Source organism: Barbatula barbatula (genome assembly GCF_947034865.1).
Source record: "Barbatula barbatula genome assembly, chromosome: 7".
NCBI classification, from domain to species: Eukaryota; Metazoa; Chordata; class Actinopteri; order Cypriniformes; family Nemacheilidae; genus Barbatula; species Barbatula barbatula.
The window spans coordinates 7,274,672-7,284,492 of NC_136770.1; the positions used below are offsets into that span (position 1 = coordinate 7,274,672).

At 38.8% G+C, this 9,821-nt stretch overlaps 1 protein-coding gene across 1 annotated transcript; it reads left to right on the forward strand.

The window, feature by feature from the left end:
- The first annotated feature begins 4,113 nt into the window (after positions 1 to 4,113).
- Positions 4,114 to 7,281, forward strand: pou3f3b (POU class 3 homeobox 3b). The gene is made up of 2 exons (XM_079459649.1): positions 4,114 to 5,958; positions 6,268 to 7,281. The coding sequence occupies exons 1-2, from the start codon at positions 4,738 to 4,740 to the stop codon at positions 6,379 to 6,381; spliced, it is 1,335 nt and encodes a 444-aa protein (XP_079315775.1). The 5' UTR covers positions 4,114 to 4,737; the 3' UTR covers positions 6,382 to 7,281.
- The last annotated feature ends 2,540 nt before the right edge of the window (positions 7,282 to 9,821 follow it).

The window sequence follows — 9,821 nt, forward strand, 5'->3', positions numbered from 1 at the left end:
TGACAGATACAGCCAATCCCTTCGTTTCCTTTTAAAGAAAGTTATCATTTCATTCCAAATAAATTATTATAATAAATATTGTTGATTAGCAGTAACATTTAGCATTTCATTAAGATATTTTATTCCCTGAATGAAAGGAATATAAGGCACATCGCGTCTCCTCTTTGGGGGGACGCCAAAGCTCTGGCCTACAATTTCACGCTGTTGACATGAGCTTAGCGCTTTGAAGATTTGTTTCTCTAATTGATGACAATTCAGCATTATTTTTAGGTTGCACGTAACCTGACACCTTTCTTCAAAACCAACCAATATATTAAATTAAACCACACAAATTAATAACCTAGTAAAATATTTCTGTTAACACAATATATTTTGAATGTTCATGTTTATCTTTAATTATTTATTTGTATTAATTTATTCTCTATTTTGAGAATAAACTATCTTGTTATTTCAACCCCGATCACTGAAACAATTTTAACTCGGCGATGTAGGCAGGCACATCTGATCATGACATCATTTATTTATATCAATTAAGTTTATTCAATACATTTTTGGCCTGGTGCATTTTTATACAACGCTAAAAACAACATTAAACATTCATAAATAGACCGTGTTCGTTTTTGCCTAATATAATAACAGTTTCAGTTCTGCACTTCTGACTGCTGAAACGTTTTTAAAAAGCTATACTAAATTGTACATTATCAATCAAAGTCAGTTAAAATTCTGTCTGAAAACTATAGAGGCTATGAAAAGGTTTTGCATAAAACGTGTTTCTCCAATGTGTTGCGTTGATAAATAATAGCCTAATAATAATCTGCATTCGCGTATTTTAAATAAATGACTTATACAGAGGTGTCTTTTCGCCTGGTGATTTCAACAGGTATTAGCTTTCGATATCAGTATGCGTGCATCTCTGCAAAAATAAGAATAAATCAATAAAAGCGGACAATACCCCAATTACTCACCATTAGCGCTTTTGCCATCGTGACTAAGTGCGACACCTGCTGGTGACAAAATAATCACGGTCAAGCTTTTAAGAGTGAATCTAATCTTTGGGATCTGTGAATCCGGTTATTTTAGGAATATGCCTTCTGTTAGGCAATTATATTTCTATAGACATACACGAATTTCACTGGTGAGTTTGGCTCAGTGGTAGATGGTCTTGGCTTGACTGTGGCTCTTTCATCTCGACTCCAGTGCACAAACATATAGCTTAATGCGACCAGTGTTCTCTCTTTTATTCCGCTCACCATAGCAACCGAGAGGAAGGGTTCAGAAATGCTTTGCCCGTGAATGAAACAAACGGTCTTAGTGGGGCTGCGGGAGAGATGGCATCTTCGACCGGGAGGGCACAGAAAGTGAACCCAAAGGAAATAGGGAAAATATAGAGATTGATCGGAAACGTTCTTTACATTTAAATTAAAGTTGTTTTTGTCACTGTCTAAACATTATTTAACCTACATTTTTTTGTAATGTTTTTACAACTAATTATGGTATTATTATATTGCCTGTTTTAATTGAAAGGCTATTTGATTTTCTATTAATATGTGCATATCCCGAATATGCATATTTTAATTGCTATCCGTTATGATCAAGATTTGTTTATGTTGGCTTAGCTCTCGTGTGCTGTGGTTTCTCTCACCAGAGTCAGTTGTTCGGTGCTGAGTAAAACCATTACTGACATTCACACACCACTCACACATCGCGCTCTTCCACAGAAGTCTACATGGCAGCGTTACCGACCAAGTTTCATCAAACTTCGGAATAGAGGTAAACGATCGATTTATGTAAACGACGCGATATTCCACATGTAAGCGACATCTCTGGAGAATTCCACCAAGGGTCTCCCGTTAAATTTGATTGATTGCACATTCTCCACTGGACGTTCACTACCAAACAGCAGCTTAACCGTCTGCTCGCTATTTTTAAAGCAGTGTCATTGATTTCAATGCGAAAAAAAAAACATCCTAAACACACAGATATATAGGCTATATATAAACTATATATTTATACAAACACTTTAGTAGCCTATACATGTGTGGTATACAGTTTTTATATGCCCGCCCAAAACAGATTTATTAAATGTGAACTTACCGTGTTATTCCACGATAACCGAAAGAAATGTCTACTGCATTGTTCGTCCATCATTGACCGACTCTCTCCCTCCGATTTGGTCCTTCCTAAGATTTTCTTCCCTCTGACTCAACTGAGCGGAGCTCTCCTCTGCACCGCTATTATTTTCACTAAAATATATGAAAATTTATGCAAATGAAAATCAGCACTAACTGTTCGTCTCTTGTTATACTTGGGGATTTTTCTCTCTCTACTTGCACAGAAAACAAATGATCTCCCCAGCAGGGAACACGGGGACCTTGTTACATAAACAAATAAATAATAAACAGCCTACTTTTTCGGATAAAAACATTAAACTTCAAAAGTTTAAAGCTTGAACATTGGAAATTTCTTTGACTCCACAGAGTGAGTGAATCCTTTCCCTCATACTGGATATCACGTTTCTTATGGCCGCACGAGACGCCCTTTGAAAGCGAGCAGTATGAAATGCATAGCAGTAATTTAGACCAAAATCCACTGGAAATTAATGAATAGACAGCCCCATGGCGGTGGCCCTACTTTGCCGTTCAATGTAAACAAATCCACGAGGTTCTCTCGGTTTTTGAGTCTGATCCAAATTAAATCTTCTGGGAAGGGGAGTGCGTAGTCCTCTGTTGGGTTTTACAAAACCTGATTCAGTGTTATTATACCCAGTGCATTCGCACTGAATTAAATCTAGAAGATAAGCTTTTGCGACGATACCTTTTGGAGTAATTATTGGTGCATTTGTTTTCTGACTGTGTTTATGCACCCAACAAAAACAGTATTTCTAGCAACATCCTATATAAGCAAGGACAAAGTATCTTTGCCGCCGATTGTGGCACCTCTCTGGAGGACCGTGCAGGAGTCCATCCGAATTTTCTTTCGACTTTAATTTATACCTCTGGGTGAATCCATATGCTGAAGGGGTCTGGTAGTTATAAGTAGTCAGTCCAGCGCGAATTCAGAAAATTAATATGATATTTGACCTATGATTAGTATATATTGGTTGTTAAATGAGCAGAGCTTTCTTGCAAATCCCCAAAGGACTGCACAGTTTGCATTCGATTTGGTTGCCACTTTCTCCCCATGCCCTTCTTGTGTATGGTTGCCTTGCACTCTCTTTTCCCGCTTCGAAGCATCTCTTAGTCGTCTCGTTAACTCTTAAGAGGCCGACGTTTACAAAGTATCTCCATAAAATGTTTGAGTATACATTGTCATTCGTTCATTTATAGATAGGCCTACGTCAAAATATATAGACCGATCGTGCCAGGAAACGTTCACATTTGTAGCAGACAATTTGGAGGAAAACTACTATTTTGGAAATGGTTTTTGGCAATCACACAGGAGAAAAAGTGAATCCAGTCCGTGTTCTTGTAAAACGTTTTCAAACGTCCTTTTTCGAAGTGTCAATATTATACATTGCAAGTGTCAGAAGTCTTTGGTAAATACGCGTATCTTAATTCAAGCTGCCTCCACAATATACGATTTGAAAATAGAACTATTCTACAACATATTGTTATTTTGAAGGCCATGGGAAAAAGTCACACGTACTGGCTTGTCAATAATTCACCAGAAGAAATCACCTAAATTAGGCTATAGACACTCGTACTTATTTCTAGATGTATTAAAATATCCCGACAAATGTTACATTTTTGTCGTTTATCTTGATTTATTTCTTTTAATCCAAAAGCAACCAATTGGAATAGCCGGAAGGGGGGGTCTGGGCGCCTGAAGCGAGTTCTCTAGACCTGTCAATCTTGCCGCTACTATCCAATCAACGAGAACCATACAGCTGACTTCCTCGCATTTGGGGAAAAGACGTGGACGATGTACGCAGCACAGGGTAAACACTCGTGTGTCCTCGAGCTCTGAGGGAGGGACGGAGCTAACTGTCAGAGAGAGAGAGAGAGAGAGAGAGAGAGAGAGAGAGAGAGAGAGAGAGAGAGAGAGAGAGAGAGAGAGAGAGAGAGAGAGAACAAGCGAATGAGAAAGAAGGCATGCAACACTGCTTTGCACTGTAATACTGGATTGTACTTCAACTGGAGCGGTTTGGCAGCTTTAAACACATCAAAACAGAACAAAGAGACAGACTTTACAGCACCATAAAAGAATCTCCAAAAGAAAAGAAATTAAGGAACGACGCAAGTGAAATTGCTTCGGCTAAACAACAAAGGGATTGAGGAAGAACCGCGTTTAATATTCTTTTCTATCGGTAACGGAACATGCGATTGGACTTAATATTTCAAATAACAAATTGCAACTTCAAGCGCCACAACTTTCTTGCGGGAGAAAGTTTTTGAATGATTTTAAATCTTTCATCTTCATCTTTGTTTATTTGATATTTTAAACAAGAAGAAATAGATTGAAGGACTGTGGGACTTTTAAAGGACCTAAACTGGATTTTATCGTTTTTTTAATCAGTCATATGTTTGAAACATATGAATACAGAGATTTTTCAAGAAACGGATTTTCTCCTCTCGTCTACAGCATCTTCCTCCTGCCTTTTTTTCTTGATGGTGTTCGCCAAAACACAACTCAGACTTTTAAAGTTTGAATAATTCATGAGAGATAATTTGCCAGCATTAAAAAAGTTTCTGCAAAAGTGAGGGGGAGATCGGCAAACATATTCGTAAGGTTAGCGGAATGGCCACAGCGGCTTCCAACCCTTATCTACAAAGCAGTAGTATATTATCGTCCGGCTCGATCGTGCACTCGGACTCCGGAGGTGGGATGCAGCAGGGCAGTGCTGCGGTGACCTCGGTGTCAGGTGGGTACAGAGGAGACCCAACGGTTAAAATGGTACAAAGTGATTTCATGCAGGGCGCAATGGCAGCGAGCAACGGGGGACATATGCTGAGCCACGCTCACCAGTGGGTGACGTCCTTGCCTCACGCTGCAGCGGCGGCTGCAGCTGCCGCAGTGGCCGCAGCCGAAGCTGGATCGCCGTGGTCGACTAGTCCTGTTGGGATGACAGGCAGCCCACAGCAGCAGCAGGACGTGAAAAATAATTCGGGGAGAGACGATTTGCACTCGGGGACTGCGCTGCATCACAGGCCACCTCATTTAGGTCCCCACCAGACTCACGCGAGTGCCTGGGGTAGCACAACCGCTGCTCACATCCCCTCAATAACTGGAAGCCAGCAGCAGCAGCAGTCCCTCATATACTCGCAGACAGGAGGCTTCACGGTGAACGGCATGCTCAGTCCACCGGGCAGCCAAAGCCTAGTACACCCGGGTCTGGTGCGTGGCGACACCCCAGAGCTTGATCACAGCAGCCACCACCACCACCACCATCACCAGCATCAACATCACCAGCAAGCGCATCATGGAGTGAATAACCACGACCCGCACTCCGACGAGGACACGCCAACATCGGACGACTTAGAGCACTTCGCGAAGCAGTTCAAACAACGCCGGATCAAACTGGGCTTCACACAAGCGGACGTGGGATTGGCGTTAGGCACTCTGTACGGGAACGTCTTCTCGCAGACCACGATCTGTCGTTTCGAAGCTCTCCAACTCAGCTTTAAGAACATGTGTAAGCTAAAGCCGTTGCTTAATAAATGGCTGGAGGAGGCAGACTCTTCCACGGGCAGCCCCACCAGTATTGACAAGATAGCGGCTCAAGGCAGAAAGCGCAAGAAGCGCACGTCCATCGAAGTTAGCGTCAAAGGTGCGTTGGAGAGTCACTTTCTGAAATGTCCCAAGCCTTCGGCCCAAGAGATAACCAGTCTAGCGGACAACCTGCAGTTGGAAAAGGAGGTGGTGAGAGTTTGGTTTTGCAATCGGAGACAGAAAGAGAAAAGGATGACGCCCCCAGGAGTGCCGCAGACGCCGGAGGATGTGTATTCTCAGGTCGGCAATGTGAGTGCAGATACACCGCCTCCCTCCATGGACTGCAAACGAATGTTCAGTGAGACATAGAACAGCATACAAGACTAAAATATTTTATATATGACTAATCTGATAAAACACAGACTATCATCGTGAGATAGCAAAACATTTTGATACTGTGATTGTGAGGGAATATGATTGAGACTGAAGATGTGTTATATATTTTTTTCTCAAGAAAAAAAGCACCCCTCTTCTTTCCCAACCCTAAATCGCCCGCTAATCTTCTTCCAGGCCCCTAAATGTCTTAACCTAAAAGGTTGTGTCTGCTCTTTCTTTCAGGGACATTTTTTAGTAGATTACTTAAAAGATGCAAGTTTAACTGGGCCGAGCGAACCGGGCGACCAGAGGGTGACAACTACAAGTTCGTTCCATCAGGTAATTTTGGCGCATTAACTTCAAATGGAAAATGAAAGAAATATGAAATGAGCAACGAATCTTTGCCCCCACCCTGTAACCCCAATGTCTTGTTTGAGAGAGGCAAAAGACGCAGGCAATTGTGTATGTTGTTATGGGACATTAAACCTCAAACAAAGGGATGAAATTCAACCGAAACAATGCGAAGAACAGTGGCATCCACGAAGCTTCCATCCAACTTGGCAGAGAAGACTGCATGGTTTGATATTATCCAAAAATATGGAATGGATTTTTCCTGGCCTTCCAACCCTTATAAAAACAACAAAAGACTGTACTCATTTTCTGATCTGCAAGATCACGTTTTTTGAAATTGTTTTTTAATGTAAAGAACCGATACTCACGTGGATTTTTGAGGGAAAATAAATCAAAGACGACATTTGAAAAACTGAATATTCCGCAGCTGCACCTCTTTGAAAATCTTCTGTGCGAACATCCGTTGCCAAGTGGGCCAGAGTTGGTGCTGTGGATGTTTTCATGTGCTGCCATTTCCAAGCAGTATTCTTTGGTAGGTTTTAATAAACAAGACTATGTAAAGCCGGCAATATAGATTCATTAGATCAGATGCTGATCGGAATTATTTACTTAATATTTTTCATTAAAATGCTTTGTTTTAATATTTTATTCGGGATAAATATGAACTATTCCAAACAGTTATTTATTTCCCCCAGACTTGTGTAAAATGTTTTCTCCCTGTTTTCGTTGTTTACCTTATTTGTTTTGTTTAATTTTGTATTATCATTTATAAAAGAGCACAAATCTACACGAGCTGACTTTGATAGTAGGTAATAAGGGTATATTTTGATGTGATGATTTGATTGTAATTTAATTTCAGTAGTGATTCCGTAAGAGATGATCGAGAACAATAAATTTGTTAGAATGAAACGAGTTTGTGTGTTGTGCCTAAGCAAGAAGCTGTTTATAATTTTCAGCATACCCACAGAGCAACAATAAGGCAAATACATTTTTAATAAATGTCCAATTTAATGAGCGCATATAGGAGCATGATTCGAAAACGAGAGATACAATTTAAACAATATAGAGACACTCGAAATATGAAACCGACATAAACGAGAAAATTAATACAAAGCATTTTCATTCAAGAGAGCAAGAGAGCGGCAGGGATAGATTTGTGTTTTGTGGCAAACGTTAGGCCTCGTGGATGTTTTGTGCTGAAACTTCTAGCATCTCTATTAGCCTGCATTATATTGTCCTTGCAGACAAAACTTGATTGATTATTGCTGTGGAAAGGTGTCAAAGCTGTAAATAAGTTTGAACGTAGAACTATTTTGTCAGTTGGAAGCAGAAGAAAGAGACAACAATGCTCAGTACATCTCAAGGGAGAGAAGACGAAAGTTGTGTTGACAGTGTCACGCGCCTTTAGTTTGCAGAATTTACGTCAACTGTAATACCCACTAGATCGTCCGATTATCGTCTTTATTGAACAAATACATTTTTCATGTTTTATTGGTCTTGTTTGCAGCTGCTGATATATTCTAAAAATGCTAATAGTGTTTTAAATTAAATGTATGCATCTATCTATCTATCTATCTATCTTTCTATCTCTATCTATCTATATTGATTTAAAACTTGTAAAACACGTGTTCAGAAATTTGACATATTTTTTAGCAGCTGACAACGTGGTTAGATATTTAGATAATTTAGGACAAGTTGAAACTGCTAACATTTAGTCAGTAATATTTTTAACAATTCCAGAGTTTGCTGTGTGTTCTGCGTTGTGACTATCAGAATATTGCGTGATGACCTAAATATAATATTTTGCCTCGAGTGCCACAATTTTCTGGTTTGCTTGTTAAAATGAAACAAAGATAAGTGTCTGCAACACACTATGCAACATTATTGAACACATTTTATAGGCCTTATTCGTGACAAAAACATTAGCAGATGTCAGACTAAAATGTTTTAATAATATATTTACAAATTAATAAAGGAAAATATTGGAGCTGAAATGACCCCGAACCGGACCTCATAAAACACACCAAGTGCTTTGTAAGTTTAATAGAGAAGACGATAGTGTGATCGTGTATTGTTAAACTTTCCTAGGATGACTGTTCAGCAAAACGCGCCATCGTCTCTTTCAAGGTTTAAATTTCGCGGATGAATTCCCATACACTAGTTGCTTAGCAACTAAATTCAATCAATGTTGCATCCCCTCTCTTTGTCCCCATTATTAAGGATGGCAATATAATATAAAGGCTGAATTTTTACCCGAGTAAAAAATTATTTATAATAAAAACAAAAACTAAGCATAATGTATAAATAAAACAAGAAAATGTGTTGGATTGGTGTGTAAAAAGTTTATCTCTATTAAGTTGCTTTCGAGTTTTAAATTAAAATGTAATTGGAAATCAATTTGTAGACTTGTAGAGTAGCTATATGACTGAACAAATCTAGTGGATGTCTACAACAGTGTTCTATGAGCAAGAACCCCACTTTATTTTGGGGCGTTAACATGGCTCAAATAAATAATAAAGTATTTTAACTTACTAAATATATGCAATTGTAAATTGTCAAATGAAAGTGCATGTCTTTGTGGAGTAGAGAGCTCAGTAAGCAGATGACATAAACTGCACTAAATTGCACAGTCGACTGTCACATGACTTTGGACCCACGTGCTCAGATGTATCCATTGCTGATAAAATGCTACATAAGAACTGCTATGAACAAAATCTAAAAAATGTCCTACAAAATCACAGGGCCTTTTCACTTTTTTGATAGCTTGACAGAAATAGGAGATATTTCTATTTAAATAGGCACACATGTTACCAAAATTGGTAAACGTCTATCAGAACTTATTCAGAAGCAGCTATTTCCAAGTTATTTAATACTATCGTTATTGTTACAAAACAATAAGAGCTTTATTTTATCATATTTTAAAATACAAAAATACATTCGTGCGTGTGAAGCCAGATTTAAAATATGTGTGAAGAAATTAATTTGATTACACATCTCAAACAAATAAAGCAGACAATGTAAAAAAGAAAAACGTATTAGGGATAAACTCTGGGTTACAATAACACTAATAAAATTAAAAACAAAACACACGTAATTGTGTAACGGAAAAAGTTCACACTTTGCCCACTTGTTAGTACCAGTGACGCTCTTAAACAATATTTTAAAACACGCGGCATGTATATATACAGTGACATTTTCATTTTACAGAGTATATCCATCCATTCATCCACCCCGCCGCCACATCAAAAAACATCTGCAACAACCATGACATAAACAAAAATTAGTATAGACCAAAGAATGATTATGGTAATAGAGTAATGACGTCGTAAAGGCAAACCAGCTACGTTTGCAACCTACTGTCCTAAAATGGCCTTGATAGAATGCTTAGGATATTCCTAAATGTATAATTGGAGTACATTAACATGCTATATGCTAGCATATTTAAA

Excerpts from the sequence above, each read along its gene's own strand:
- pou3f3b (XM_079459649.1), top strand. The coding sequence starts at position 4,738 with ATGGCCACAGCGGCTTCCAACCCTTATCTACAAAGCAGTAGTATATTA. Across the intron at positions 5,959-6,267 it reads TGTATTCTCAGGTCGGCAAT|GGACATTTTTTAGTAGATTA; the intron begins GTGAGTGCAGAT and ends TCTTTCTTTCAG.